General features: G+C 43.5%; 2 protein-coding genes and 1 non-coding gene across 4 annotated transcripts in view; 2 read left to right on the plus strand and 1 right to left on the minus strand.

Moving 5' to 3' along the window:
• Window positions 1-4,075, plus strand: part of Pwp1 (PWP1 homolog, endonuclein) — a 17,069-nt gene extending 12,994 nt beyond the window's left edge. The window contains exons 12-15 of the mRNA XM_028776956.1: window positions 235-325; window positions 420-541; window positions 1,656-1,761; window positions 2,649-4,075. Coding sequence (XP_028632789.1) covers window positions 235-325; window positions 420-541; window positions 1,656-1,761; window positions 2,649-2,758 — 429 coding nt within the window. The 3' untranslated portion in view covers window positions 2,759-4,075. The remainder of the gene's footprint in view (window positions 1-234; window positions 326-419; window positions 542-1,655; window positions 1,762-2,648) is intronic.
• Window positions 4,076-6,471: 2,396 nt separating this feature from the next.
• Prdm4 (PR/SET domain 4) overlaps window positions 6,472-14,657 on the minus strand; it is a 25,881-nt gene continuing 17,695 nt past the window's right edge. For both annotated transcript variants that reach the window (XM_028776979.1, XM_028776978.1), the window contains exons 11-12: window positions 13,872-14,040; window positions 6,472-7,981 (exon numbers count right to left, since the gene is read on the minus strand). In XM_028776979.1, coding sequence (XP_028632812.1) covers window positions 7,672-7,981; window positions 13,872-14,040 — 479 coding nt within the window. In that variant the 3' untranslated portion in view covers window positions 6,472-7,671. The remainder of the gene's footprint in view (window positions 7,982-13,871; window positions 14,041-14,657) is intronic.
• Window positions 9,624-9,755, plus strand: LOC114629000. The gene has a single exon (XR_003712583.1). It is a non-coding gene; the product is annotated as a small nucleolar RNA SNORA76 (small nucleolar RNA).

Here is a 14,657-nt window from a genome sequence, read left to right on the forward strand (position 1 = left end):
ACACACACACACACACACACACACACACACACACGGGTTCCGCTTCTGCCCCTGGGCAGTGACTGCCATTTCTGTGTTTCTACAACTCTAACCCTGCTTCGTGGACATAGCTCATACAAAAGTAAGTTCTTGTGTTTAATTCACAGATAAGCAGATTTTATTGTAACTGACATACTTCTCCATTGCCACAGTGTAGTGTCGTATAACACGATCCGCCCATCTTCCCCTCCGCAGGCCAGTACGGATGATGGCTTTGTATATAATCTGGATGCACGTTCAGATAAGCCGATTTTTACACTTAATGCACACAACGATGAAATTTCTGGTGAGCACGAATGATGTTTCTTTCAATGCATTAAGTTATGACAAAGTAAATCTAAATCTCAGGCAGTAGCTCCTGAACTAATCTTATCTTCCAGGTCTTGATCTGAGCAGTCAGATCAAAGGCTGCCTTGTGACTGCTTCAGCGGACAAATTTGTGAAGATCTGGGACATCTTAGGAGATAGGCCAAGTCTCATTCATTCTAGAGACATGAAAATGGTGAGGATCTCTGGAGGTTTCTACTGTTTCTGACCTGTCGGCTTGTCTTTTCCTGGGAATCACTGCATTCAAGAATTGTTTTAGTTAATTTTGAGCTAGTTAACTTTGGCAGGAGTTACAGTCTGAATTCTTTCTGGTTTGCAAGTTTAATAGTCACTTGATAGGATCAAGGAGACTGGGAAAAGAACACAGGGAGTGGCCACAACTTCTCCTTAACTCGGGGTTACCTCAGGACATCATTGAAGTTGAGGCGCTAGAGCTATTGGGGGCTCTTTATTTACTTCTCCTAACTAGCTCTGTCTACATTGCAGTTGATAATCTATCGGTGAGCAAAACATTTAGAGTAAGTAGTGTTTTCTAACAGAGAGCGAGTACTGACTGTGTAGGGCACCGAGTTAAGTGGGTAACATTGGCGGCACAGAGTATCCAGAAGTTAAAACCATGTGTACATTCACTTAGCTTATTGAAAGCAGGCCTCGAAGTGTCTGAGTTCCTCCCAGGCTTGTCTAGAAAAGACTACTTGACTCAGTACTTACCCCCAGATGAGTCATCTCACTGAGGGGTTTATTTTTCTCATCATACTTTCTATAATGCATAATCTTTACTTACAATGTTTATTTATAAGGGGAGCCAAAGAGATGGCACTGGCTGCTAAGGCTGGTGATCGTGTTGTAAAAGGAGAGCCAGCTCCTGCAGGTGGCCCTCTGACCACAAACATGCCTGTCCCCGACACACAAGATAAATGTAATGTCTGCCAGGACTTTGAGGGCTGAGGATATGGGTCAGGGGTGGACCCCTGCCTAGAAGTCTCTGCTCATCAACCTGCATACTTGCAAAGGGACTAAGAAAAAAAAAAAAAGACTTGAGAGTGACCTATGGTATCACTGTTAGTGTTTGAAAAGATGACTAAAGTTTCTGGGTATACACAGCAAATTAGATAAGAGATTCCTAGAAAAGTGAGACCTGCATACACAGTGACATCATGGTTCAGCTGAAAGGCTGTACTTAACTAGTTTTGAGTAACCAAACTTGTTCTTAGAGAGAGAGTAGGGTCAGGACCTAGAGGTTAGAACTCTAGGCTAGAAATCACCGGTTCTGATCTTTTCTTCCCCAGGGAGTACTCTTTTGTTCTTCATGCTGTCCTGACTTGCCATTTGTTTATGCCTTTGGAGGACAGAAAGAAGGGCTTCGGGTTTGGGACATAAGCACTGTCTCTTCAGGTAAGAACCTTCAAGCTCCTGCTCTTTCTGAAAGCATAAGGACTAAGAACAGGGCTGGAATTTAATGTTTCATAGATGGCAAAAGTCAAGTCCAGTACACATCCTGTAGTCCTTCCTTAGAAACGGGATGGGCACAGGTAAGCTGGCCTTTGAGTAAATTTTTTTTTTTTTTTTATGTATGTGTAACCATACATCGAGTACACTGTAGCTGTCTTCAGACACACCAGAAGAGGGCATCAGATCCCATTACAGATTGTTCTGAGCCACCATGTGGTTGACTGGGAATTGAACTCAGGACCTCTGGACCGCTGAGCCATCTTTCCAGCCCAGAAAATTATTTGTTAATTACCTTAAAATTGAAAAGGTTCCTGGGAAAGCTGGAAGAAAAATGTAGAAGTCTCAAGGAAGAGCCTTCCCCTTCCCCGTTGTCCAAGTGTCTTCGTTTCCCAGCTACTACAATGTCCCCTTCAGAACAGTAACTGTTGACTGTCTTAAGGCTGTCTAATGTGGTCTGTAAACAGTATGTCTCCACCAAATCCCCCTCCCAGGATGAGGAAGGACCCTAAGATTTGTCTGGGTGGTTCTGATTTGACTTTATAAGTATATATAGATTATATATGTGTGGTCACGATCCAGAGGGAAAAGCAAGCCTGAAGCAGAGCCCTGTCCCAAGGCAGAGTAGAGAACATCAGGACCAGCCCGAGAAAAGTACAGGAAGATGATTAAGGAAAGTTTCACTCTCTCAGTCCGTTCACTGATCAGGCTTCCAAGTTGGTTATTGTGTCACTTAGTATTAAATATGCTTTTGTAAGTTCACATCACAGCAGACCCCTGTTTTATACTCTAGTCTCTATGTGCTTACCTCCTCCTCTCATGGTTTCTTTCAGTAAATGAAGCATTTGGCAGACGGGAGAGACTGGTTCTTGGCAGCACAAAAGGTTCATCCGTCAGTGGTCCCTGTGGGAGCAGGAGCCCACAGACACCAATGGAGTCCTGACAAAGACCACAGTTTCCTAGTGTTCTTAACTCACTTTCAAAAAGCTGGCCTAAAAATGTTCATGCGTACCTATAACCATAGATGGAAATTCAGTTCCTGTTGCCATTCCTCTCCACAGCTTTGATGGCAGTCTGCAACCTTTGGGCTGCCTTCAACTGGATACTGTACAGAGTTCTTGCATTTCTTGAAAATAAAAAGTTTTTTTTAAAAAATGATTCCTTAAACAGATCTAGGAACTGTAGGTTTATAAGATACATAGTAACTTAAGAGTTTTTGAGGCGGGTCTTGCTGTGTTAGCCAAGCTGGTGTGGTGGCTCGTGCTTGTCCCAGCCCTGCGAAGGAGGGAGATGGGCAAATTCCTAGGACCCATGACCAGCCTAGCCTGGCCTTACTCAGCCATCCACCTGCCTCCCAATTCCCAGGATAGGATTACCTATATGCATGGTGGGTTCTAGAATCGAATTCAGGCCCTTGTTGTTATAAATCAAACATTTCACTGACTGAGCAGTCTCCCTGGCCCATTGTTTTTAAAATGTGATCACCTTTTGAATATTAATCGTATTTTGACAATGCTACCACTTTTTGGTTATAAACTTACATGTTTTTAAAATGTCAATATTTTAAAAATGGGGGTTTTATTCATACAATTTTCTATGATCAAAATATTTTACTAAATAGACACCAAACTGTCAGAGTAATATTCTATAACCTTGTTAGTCTTGGTTCCAGTAAATTCTCTGTCCAGTTACTTCAAATAAACTTCAATTTGTCAAGCCCATAAAGCACTCTGGAGTTGGAGGTCCAAAGGTAGCAATCTCACACCGCTCACTTAGTCACTCGGCCTCACAGAGGGGCTGTCCACTCACTCCTCCCAGACTTCACCAACTGCTAAGCCGATTTCCAGGTTTTATGTTAATAGTTTTTTTGAAGTAATGCAGTAAACTGTTCCATTTGTCATTGAAATTCACCTCACTTTTACTTCATTCTGTATTTTCAGAATGCCAGGACAGTTCTCAAGTGTGACCAGAACTTATTTGATCATTATAAGCTTCCAAAGTAGGAATAGAACCACCCAAGTGGTTAAATTTGTTTCCCCACACAGTGACTCTTGTTGGGAAAGCATGAGATACAGAGTCTGATTGACATTTATCTAATTCTGCATCTTAAAAACTACCCTCCTGTCAGGCTTTCCTAAGAGCCTACAAGTTGTTTTTGTGAAAATAAAATTAACATGTAGTGAAGACGTAATGTAATTTCTCTTCTTAGCAATTACGTTGGCTTTGAGCTTGAAATTAAATTTCCTGGTTCCACCCTGTATTTCACAGCTATGACTTGTTTTTCCAGACCAGGTCTATTCATTCTCAACATCAGTTAGTTGTCTTTACAGAGCTAGGATTACGGTGCACTTTACTCATTATCTCTTCTCAGCTAGGACTCCTGTCAGTAGCATGCAGCAAAGCAGTATGCAGTCAATAACAAGGGCCCCATGGATTATAATAGGGATACAAAGATCTCTGGTGAGCAACTTACAACATAGATATCCTAACATTCCAGCACAAAGCACTGCTCGTGGTTTTGTCCCTGATGTAAAAGTAAAGCACACACAATATAGTATGTGATACTTGGTATTATTTGGGGGTAAACCACATGGCACCTCAGCCTCCCACACCAAGTGTTGGTTGATTTTTCCCTATGCTGAGGCCACACTGAATGATAGTCTATGCCATCTGGGTTTGTGTACAGTCGTGCTGTTGCAAAGCAATGAAGTGCCTAGTGACATGATGAGGTCTCCTCTCACTATACGCAGTATGACCACAGTGCTGCCCTAGCATGACTCAGACACAGGCACTGTATCTGTAGGGCCCCTAACTGCTACCTGCGTCAGCATGACCTGAGCAGGGAGCTCGGCAGGCTGACGGGACAGCTGGGGCTTCAGTCCTCAAGCAATGTGAATAGGAAGCCAGATTCTGGAGGTCCTGAAAACATTGTGTATAAACAGGCCATCACAGTCATCCTGTCTTAGTCTCCTAGATGCTAAGATTACCAGCTTGTGACAGCACAATGCCTTATACATGGTTTCTGGGCGGTATCACTGTCTGATCTGTGGCCTAAGACTCTTTAGGTATATATACATATGAAAGAAAAACTAAGGGACAACAAAAAATATACAGGTGCCATTCCATCCACTGATGGTGGTTCTGAAGCTGTCCTCCTACACTTCTCAGAGATGTAGTTAAGACAGTCGCCAGGGCACTGGGAGTGTTGTCTGGTGGCTGAGTGCCTTATAGGCACCTATCATGTTTCTTCTGCATGAGCCCTTATCCAAACTTAGCTATTCGTAAAAGGACTTGCACAGGGATTCAACTTCAGAACCTCATTTTAACTTTGATTAAATGTCCAAATACGGTTACATCTGAAATACTAGAGGTTAAGATTTTAACACAAATAGGGAAGACAGTTTAATCCACATAGGCATTGGCTATGTATATATAGAAAGATCGCTCTTTGGTGTGCTTCCAGGAGATACGTTGATGGGATAATTTAAGTTCGTGAAATTGATGGACGGAAAGATGCTGGCATATTTATGTTTCTCAGAAAACTGGTAAAAGAGCACTTCCTGCACATTCCAGTCTAAAAAGCCTGGTATAGACTCTTGACATTCTCTAATGGCACGCTCAGCACATATGCAAGAAATAGAAGCAGCTCACCTTTTAAGGAACCACTAACCATAATCTTTAGCCCAGAAAAGCAATTATTCCTGTCTAATTTCCAAAGCTTAGGACTTCCTGGGTAATCGTGTATCCAGTTTATCTTAGATCTGTAGTAACATGAAAAAAAGGTAGGCAAGTACAAACACAGTATTATTAGGAGGCATCCAGTAGGCTGTGTAATATGGACAAGGTTACAAACTATCACCCCACAGTAAATCCCAGCTGAGAAGTTGAGCTGGGATTTGGAGCATACGTCTACCATATCTTGTCTAAGTTTGCCTACTGACCCAACAGCAATAGTGGACATTTCCTGTAATAAAGCAGAAGAGTTTAAATCCTACCAAAGGGTAGTTGCTAATTTATCTCTTAAGAGAATAAAGTGTGCCACTTAAACCTGAGAGGTTGAGGCCGGGCAGTGGCGGCACACACCTTTAATCCCAGCACTTGGGAGGCAGAGGCAGGCAGATTTCTGAGTTTGAGGCCAGCCTGGTCTACAGAGTGAGTTCCAGGACAGCCAGGGCCACACAGAGAAACCCTGTCTCGAAAAACAAAACAAAACAAAACAAAAACAAAAAAAAGAAAAGAAAAAACCTGAGAGGTTGAAAGGTAGAAGAGCAAGGATTTTCTGCCCTTCATCTTGTCTTACGGTTTGGGGTATTTAGCTTAATTATTTTGAGGAGTATCTCTGTGCAGGGCAATAAAAGAACTTAATCCCGTATGTGCTCCTGAGAAAAGGGAGAAATTGCCTTGAACACTAATGGTGATGAGAGAGGCTTCATGCCTTAGTATTAGCAGTCACCCACAGCACTGGCCTTCAACTGTAGACCTGCTAGTTTCCTCGGAGACAGTAAAGCCCCACCTTGAGGGCAGGAGGAGAGGCTACACAGCCCAGCAGCAGTGTGAGAACCATTACACAGAAACAATTAGGATATAATCTCAGAGCCAAAACTAAATGCTTCCTTTTAACACTCAAGTCCTTCCTCCACAAAAGATCATGAGAAATTTTATATTTTCATTAAAAATGATTTTAATTCTTCCTAGAGGAATACAAATTTGAATGAAATACATTCATTCTATAAATACATTAGCAGCAAAACCTTCCCAGCAGAGTCCTCTACTCAATCCAAGGTTGTGCCTTTGAGCAGGAAGGCGTGTTCCATCAATCCTGTCAAGTTCCAGGATGTGTCTGCTGCTTGACAAAAGCTGGGTACGCCTGCTCACAGGGAGTGACTAGTAAGCCTTCTCTATCTTCCAAATCCTTTGGTATCCTCTACACTTGGCTGGTGAGGACCTTCAGCAAGGAAGACAACTGGGAAGGCCTAACTGAAACCCACAATGCATTTGGAACTACTTGTTGCTTTCAGCTAGCAACATTTTAATGGTTTTCATAAAGTAAACCTACATTTAAAAAATCATTCCCCTCCTTCCTCCTGTGGGTGGAAGAACCAATCTTGTCAGGTGAGCCCATGTGCACTTGCTGACTGGAGACTACCCAGCAGGCATTATCTGAACACTGTTAATGTTCTAGGTCCACTCTGAAAGACTGAAGGCTTTCCTGAAGACAGAGACAAGGCTAGACCACAGCGATGTGCACATACACATAACCAGGTGGCTAACCTTGGCTTCCATCGAAAGTGGGTTTCTGAACCTTTTCTTCTCTCAGCCACTGACTGTCCTCTGAACCATGGCTGCTTCTTTACCTGCCCTCTCAACCCCTGCTGAGACTGAGAAGCAGGATCTAAACTCCCAAGTGGCCAGAAGGTAGGCAGGCATTACTTTTAATTAATTATAGTCATCCTAATACTTGCACAGCTGTGTTACAATTCTCTCTGAAACGCATACCTTACAATAGTGCATAATGCGTAGTTAGCAGTGGGATGGCTCAAGTCACACTGGCTGGGGGAAAACGGAACAATGTGAGATAAATCTCATTTGTCTGGACAAAAGGGCACTTTGACTCAAGCATAAATGCATCTTCCAAATTACATGTAAATAAAGAACAGATATCAAAAGCTGGCCCTTTCATTGCCACCCATTACTTAAAAATAGGACAGACACATGCCTCGTCTCCCAGTCCATCTTCAAGAATCCCCTGGACATTCCTCTGTAAGTGCTCAGCTATCCCCACTCAGTCTACTTTTAACAATGGGTTGATTTTATGTTTTCCCAAGTGTGTGCTCCATCCAAAGCAGATGCTTTCTCCTATTTGTGTGTAGAGAGAGACTCATCTGTTGAGTAAATAGCACTGCTCATCCTGCAGTCCTCTGTCCTCATGGAGTCTGCGGGATCGTCCTCCTCTGAGTCATCATCCTCTTCCTCCTGTGCTGAGGAACTGGAGGCGGGCTCCTTGCAGGTCCTCAGGTGGCGGGTGAGGTGGTACTTGGTTAGATAAGCCTTTGTACATTTTTCACAGACATAATCTCGTTTTCCTTCGTGAGAATTGAGATGCTTCTTCAAGTGGTTTGTTCTCAGGAACAGTTTATCACACTTCGGACACTTGATCTGGCGTTCTCTAAGAGAAACAAAAGAGTGACACTTGCTTGGGGTGTAAACAACAATCAAGCCATGTAAGTTCCCGAATCCAGGCCTTTATAGGAACTTTTAGAACCAGGCTGCTTTTGCCTTCTGAGTACTATGCAAACAGGACCATCCAGTGTAGCTTTCTTTCACTGAAAATGAAGCCTGTGCTGTTCACTCAAGGTGCCTGAGTACCTGTAGTTTGTTCTCTTCCATTAATATGAAGTATTTACAGTCTGCAACTGGTTTCTCTTATTCTTCATAGATATTCTGATGGCTTTCAGTTTTATATTTTCATAAGCAAGAATATCTACATCTCTATGTATACACTGTATACACACACATATATTTATTTTGATAGCTGGATAGGCAGACAAATAGATGGGGGATATACACAGGAGAAATATGCACTTTGATCAAAAGATGCACCCACCTTCAAGGTCAAAAAAGATGAAAGCTCTGCTGTTTGATGCACACTAAGCAAGCATAGAACTACAACCCTCGCTCCTAAACAAATCATAAAATCCTGTGTTCACCTCTGGGGGAGCAGACTTGAAACTAACCAATAGGACTCGCTGCAGAAAGTATAAAGACACATACCCTGATAAAAAGAGAGCTACTGGAAACATAAGAAGCCGTTAGTTCCTAGACTGGCTAGAGCCTGGGGATGTCCGTCAGTGGTAGAGTACTCGCCCTGCAGGTGAAAGATCCTGGATTCACGTCATAGCACATATCTTCACCCCCACCTCCCAAAAAGAAGTATCAAATCTATGTTTAACCTTTGAGGAGGACAGGTGTCAGGATGAAAGGACAGAGGCTAATAGAAGCCCAACCAGAACAAAACTTCCCCCCAAAATTACCTTGAGTGTGTGGCATTTAGGAAGAAATAACATCCCCATCTGCCAGAGACATTTTGAAAATTAGTATGTCCCATAGAGCACATTCAGTCTCATGGGGGCCTTTTTAAAACAGCAAGACTTGCAGGGGCTCAGGGCTCAAGAGTATGGATTACTCTTGCAGAGGACCTGGATTCAGTTCCCAGTACCCACCTAATGTCCCACAGCTGCCTGTCAGCTTGAGGAAATCTGAGGCCCTCCCTCTTCTGACCTCACCATCCTTCCTCATCTGTGCACAAATACACAGAGTTTACAGTAAGTCTTAAGAGAGAATAACGAGGGCCAACTTAGCTGTGGAGGTACACTCCTATAACCCCACTTCCAGACAGTGGGGGAAGGAAGGGAAAAGGCTAAGCTGGGGCTCTGGTCCCAGGCAACTACATTAGAATCCTGAAGGTGGGAGGGACCCCTGTCATTAGTTGTTAACATCCCCCTGTGTTTATAACAGGCAGTGTTAGGACTCAGTCTCTCCCTACCATCTCCCACAGCCGCAAATTCCTATTTTGAAGCCCTAATCTCCAGGGTGAGGTGGGGATTTTGGAACTGGGTTTAGACATAGTGGAGAATATGGAGCCTAGAAATGTGTCTTAAAATAAGAGGAAGAAGCTCTTAGTGAGGGGAGATCTCTAAGGTCTGCCCTGCGTAGAACAGCAGACAACGTGGACTTCAACCTTCCCCCAAGCTTCTGAATAAAGTGTTTCAACAACATTGCTGGTGCCCATGTGTGTCACTATCACCAACACACTGCCTTTGAGCCCCCGCACACCTTCTTGTGGTGCTGGGGGTTAAGCTGTGGCGTCATGGCACACTGCTGGCGCGTAACTGGAGCTGCCTGCCCTTTGTAGGTGGCCCTTTTAACCGCTAGCTACAGGCTCAGACCAAAAAAAAAAAAAAAATTAAGAGGAAGAAACTGAAACCCTTGTTCTCACTTACATCCCTCTCACCACCTACCCTCCAACTAGGAGGCTGGGTGCTTAGCAAACTGTGCTATTTCCTCACAGCTCTGGAGGCTAGGGCAGGGAACTAACTGGCTCATTCTGCCAAGTACCCAACTTGAAGTGTCATCATGGCTATTTCCTCCCACTGGGCTAACAGCACCGTCTGAGCATCTGCACACAGGACAGCAATTACGGGACCCTAGAGAGGATCTCACTTCTCCTACTGAACAACTTCTATTTGATAATCAGAATTTCACACTATCAATGAAACTAATGAAGTCTTTGTTGTAAAAAGATCCTTTATAGAGCCAGCAAGGCTTAGCAAGTAAGACATTTATTTACCTGAGGCCCGACACCTTGAGTTAAATTTTCAAGACCGACATGGAGGAAGGGGCATCCACAAGCTGTCTTCTGACCTCCATGAGTACCATGGTATGTGTGTATCATACAAACAAGCACATACAAATAAATACAGTTTTAAAAGATTCTTTGGGGTGGTATAGCAAATACAGTAGTGGCTACCTGTGAGCCCAGCTAATCAGGAGGTCGAGATCAGTCTAGGCTAAGCAAAACTCTCTAACCAAAAAAGGAGAGAAAAAAAGTCCTTATGAGAGCTATACTAGATCCTGAGTCCTCAGTTGAAACCCAAGAGCTCTTTAGAGTTCACAATGTTTACAGTGAACTCCTGTCTTCCAGCACTTGCTCAAAGCTGAGGATAACACACTGTCTACTGCATCTGCTTACTACCCTATGACTAATAGCAGGAGAGACCAGTTCTTACACCCAGATCCAGTAAAACATTCCTAGGCAATCTCCTGCCTGGCGTCCCCCCAACCCTTGTGCCCCTTGAATTACCCTCTGTCCATCTGAAACAGAAAAAGTATGTCACCAAACAATGACATCCCTTTCCTTAAAGTCTGTAAATGCCTGCACAACTACATACATACAACTAATATTGGTAAACTAAACACCTAAAAAATGCTTGTTTCTCTACTAACCACAATTTCAACACACACACACACCCTTAGCACAGAACTGCCCCAGCAGGCAGTGGGCAGGAGGACCAAATCTGTCCACAGCTCACCATTACTCTGAGGATGAAATTTAATTTCCCTGGTAGACCTTCAACAGGGACATGGCTCAACAGAGCGCCTGTCTGCCTCGAGAGCCTGTGCTGGATCCCCAGCACTGCACACACAGTACATGCCTGTGACCATGGCACTAATAGTATCTTAGTGGGTCATCCCTAACTACATGGCAAGCTCAGCGCCAGCCAGGGATTCATGAGATCGTATCTCAAAAAAGAGATTGTTTATGATGTAGGGTCTGCCACTCACCACTTTCTCCAAAGAACTCTATTTTCTGACAGAGAAACGTTAATCGATAATCTCTGCTTCTGTGCTTCTGCCATGGTATTTTCACACCCTTGCTGCCATCCAGAATATCATTCTAACTCCTTATCCTTCTCTATTTTCTTAATTATAACTGATCTTAAGATTAAGCTCAAACTACTGGGGAGTGTGGCGATGCCCAGGGCTGCCTTGTGTGCTTCTCTTCAGTAATGCAGACTGGACCCCTGGCCTTAAGGCCAGGTAACTGCTATACTATTTAGCTGTATTGCCAACCCTCTGTTTATAAGATTTTGTTTTGTTTGGTTTGGGGTTTTTTGTTTTGTTTTTAAAGCCAGGGTTTCTTTGTGTAGTATAGCCTTGGCTGTCCTGGAAACTGGCTCTGTAGACCAGGCTGGCCTTGAACCTACCAAGATCTCTGCCTCCCAAGTGATGGAATTACAGGCTTACACTACCTTCCAGCCTTCAGGGTTTGTTTTTATCTCATGTGCACAGTGTTTTGCCTGTGTGAAAGTCTGTGCGGCACTTGCCAGCCTGGTGCCTAAAGAGGCATGCTGCTACCCCTGTTGTTAAGCCTCCATGTGTGTGCTTGGAATCAAATACACGTTTTCTGAGGGTAGTCAGTGCTCCTAACCACTGAGCCACCTCTCCAGCACCCCCTATTTCTGTTTTGACTGTCCTCTAACTCTCAATCTGTCTGACTCAGTCTCCTGAGTGGATGAGACTACAGGAGTACACTGCTAGATCAGGATCAAGCACTGCCTTTGTATGGTCTTCAGCACCCAGTGCAACTCAGCACAGTAACGACTGACTTGTTTGTTTCACTTTCCAAACTTGGAGCTCTTTGAAGATAGGGACTTTATCCTTATCTCTATCCCTAGCACAACACAGCACCAAGCATCAAAGAGGTGGCTTAAAAAACTTAATGTTTTAAAAACATGGATAAAAATGAACACCATATAAAAATAAGAACAGACACAGAGAAGTGAAATCTTCCACAGTATGGCCCAAGGACTGGCACAAGACATGTAGGAAAAGCTATGGGAAGCGAGCAAGTTTCCTGGAGATGGCCCACATTGTGCGTGGCTGCAGTGGGTGCACTCTGAGAGGCACAGACCTTAGAGACTTAGTCCCAGGATAGCTTCTCACTGCTGATACACCTTTCCTGCCACCATTACACAGCCTAGTAATTCCTGGGCATCAGCCCACCTCTTGGGCAAATTTCCTACAATCAATATAAAGATGTACTTTCATATAATAATGCTGTTTAGATGAATTAATGACTTTATAGAACTCCTAATTTGATTCAAATAATTTTAGGAAGAAAGCTTAAGGAAATGGTTTGCCAAAAAGATGTAATAAGCTGGGCAGTGGTGGTGCATGCCTTTAATCCCAGCACTTGGGAGGCTGAGGCAGGTGGATTTCTGAGTTCGAGGCCAGCCTGGTCTACAGAGTGAGTTCCAGGATAGCCAGGGCTACACAGAGAACCCTGTGTCAGAAAACAAAACAAAACAAGTGTTTAAAGAAAAAAAAGATATAATAATAAAGTTAGAATCAAGAATAGAACGTAAGGTGGTGAGATGGCTCAGAGGTTAAGAGCACTGACTGCTCTTCTGGAGGTCATGAGTTCAAATCCCAGCAACCACATGGTGGCTCACAATCATCCATAATGAGATCCAATGCTCTCTTATGGGTGTCTGAAGACAGCTACAGTGTACTTAGATATAATAAACGAATGGAAGCCTATGGGCCAAAGCGAGTGGGGCCAAAGCAAGAGGGAGAAGGGAAGACGGCGGGGGAATAGAACATGGCCCCTGCCTCATAGAATAGTAAGTAAAGACTACATAATAAGCAATACAATGAACTTTCATAAATTGCACTAAGAAGAAAAGTAGTCTTGGGACAAATTATAATCAAGAAAAAAACATTCATTCTAGGTCAAGTCGAGGGATAAGGCCACAGGTATACAGTAAGATAAAACAAGGCCACATGAAACTGTTGCTTTGAACTTATGAACTTACAGAATGAAATACCACTTTGAACTTGCTAGCAACATCCTTCTGTAACTCCTTTTTGCACAACATTCTATCTGAGGTAATTTTATAAAAAACCTTTTGTCTGAGGAGCTATAAAAAGGCTGTTGGGACTCCGCTCCACCCGTCAAACGTGTATATGTGCATATATGTCTGTCTGCAGGTGTGTACATATGTACTTATTATAGACATAGACGTGTGTGTATACGTATGAGAGAGAGAGAGAGACAGACAGACAGACACAGAGTGTGTGTGTGTGTGTGTGTATACGCACGCATGACTTTCTCTTTATCCTCTTTCTTTCTCTCTGATTCAGGAAGAGTTAATGAGCTCCAACTGGCCAGTGAGAAGCCCCTGAGTTAAAGAGCCCAAGTTTCTTTTCTAATCCCCTGCTGCTATTAGCAGGAGTCAATTGCCAGAAGCAAACAGTTCCGGTCCCCTTATCAATAATAGAAATTTAACAGCCAAAGGACATCAGCCTCTGGTCTGTCTACTCTGTGCCCCAGCTCAGGACCTGGTGTCGGGGCAGGACTCTGACAAAGGACTGCTTGGTTTCCCTGGACCCTAGCCTTGAAGGGAGAAGCAGACGCACAGCCAGCACCTCGGGTTCAGGGATGCACAGAGGGCAGGTCACCTCCGACTAGCAGCACGCTCATGCAGGATACTTACTGTGTGTGGATGAGCACATGCTGCTTTAGGTCCTGTCTCCGCATGAACAGCTTGTCACAGTAGTCACACTTGAGATTCTTCTCACCCGTGTGGATGACCATGTGAGACTCCAGGTGAGCCTTCTGCGTGAAAGACTTGTCACACAAAGTACACCTATAATTCTTCTGACCTGTAAATTATTCCAGGACATCACACTGAGAATAAAATAACTACAGATTCTCTGACAAGCAGGTACGTTTGGAGAAACTGTCCAAAAAAAGAAGCAAGCAGGACTGAGTCATGCCTGACACTCCACTCCCTACACTGTCTAAGAACAGTCTAAGCCATTCCATTTACAACCTAACCTAAAGCTAGCAAAGCAGTAAGACCTGTTATCTAAAAGGGCATGTGTTTGCAGCTGCCACATATACAAACTGTGAGGGTTAAAATTATGGTATCAGTGCCTACCTAATTTAAAAGAACTTGGGATTAGAAATGTAACAATGTAAAGTACTTGTCTAGCATACCTAAAGCCCTGGATTCAATTTCCTGTACCATATTAGCCAAGTATGGTGGTGCATGCTTCAGAGCCTAACACTTGGGAAGTTGATATCAGAGGGTCAGAAGTTCAAGGTCATTCTCAGCAAGTATGAGGCTAACTAACCTGGGGTAATGAGACTTACTTCAAAAAAAAAAGAGATAACTCACAAACTATAGCACCTATCTACAGGTCTATAGGCCTTTCCATTGAAGAACTTATATTTTGGGGTTGTTAAAAAAAACAAAAACAAAAAACCCACACAGTAT

The sequence above is a fragment of the Grammomys surdaster genome, unplaced genomic scaffold (assembly GCF_004785775.1).
Source record: "Grammomys surdaster isolate TR1022 unplaced genomic scaffold, NIH_TR_1.0 275, whole genome shotgun sequence".
Taxonomy (NCBI): Eukaryota; Metazoa; Chordata; class Mammalia; order Rodentia; family Muridae; genus Grammomys; species Grammomys surdaster.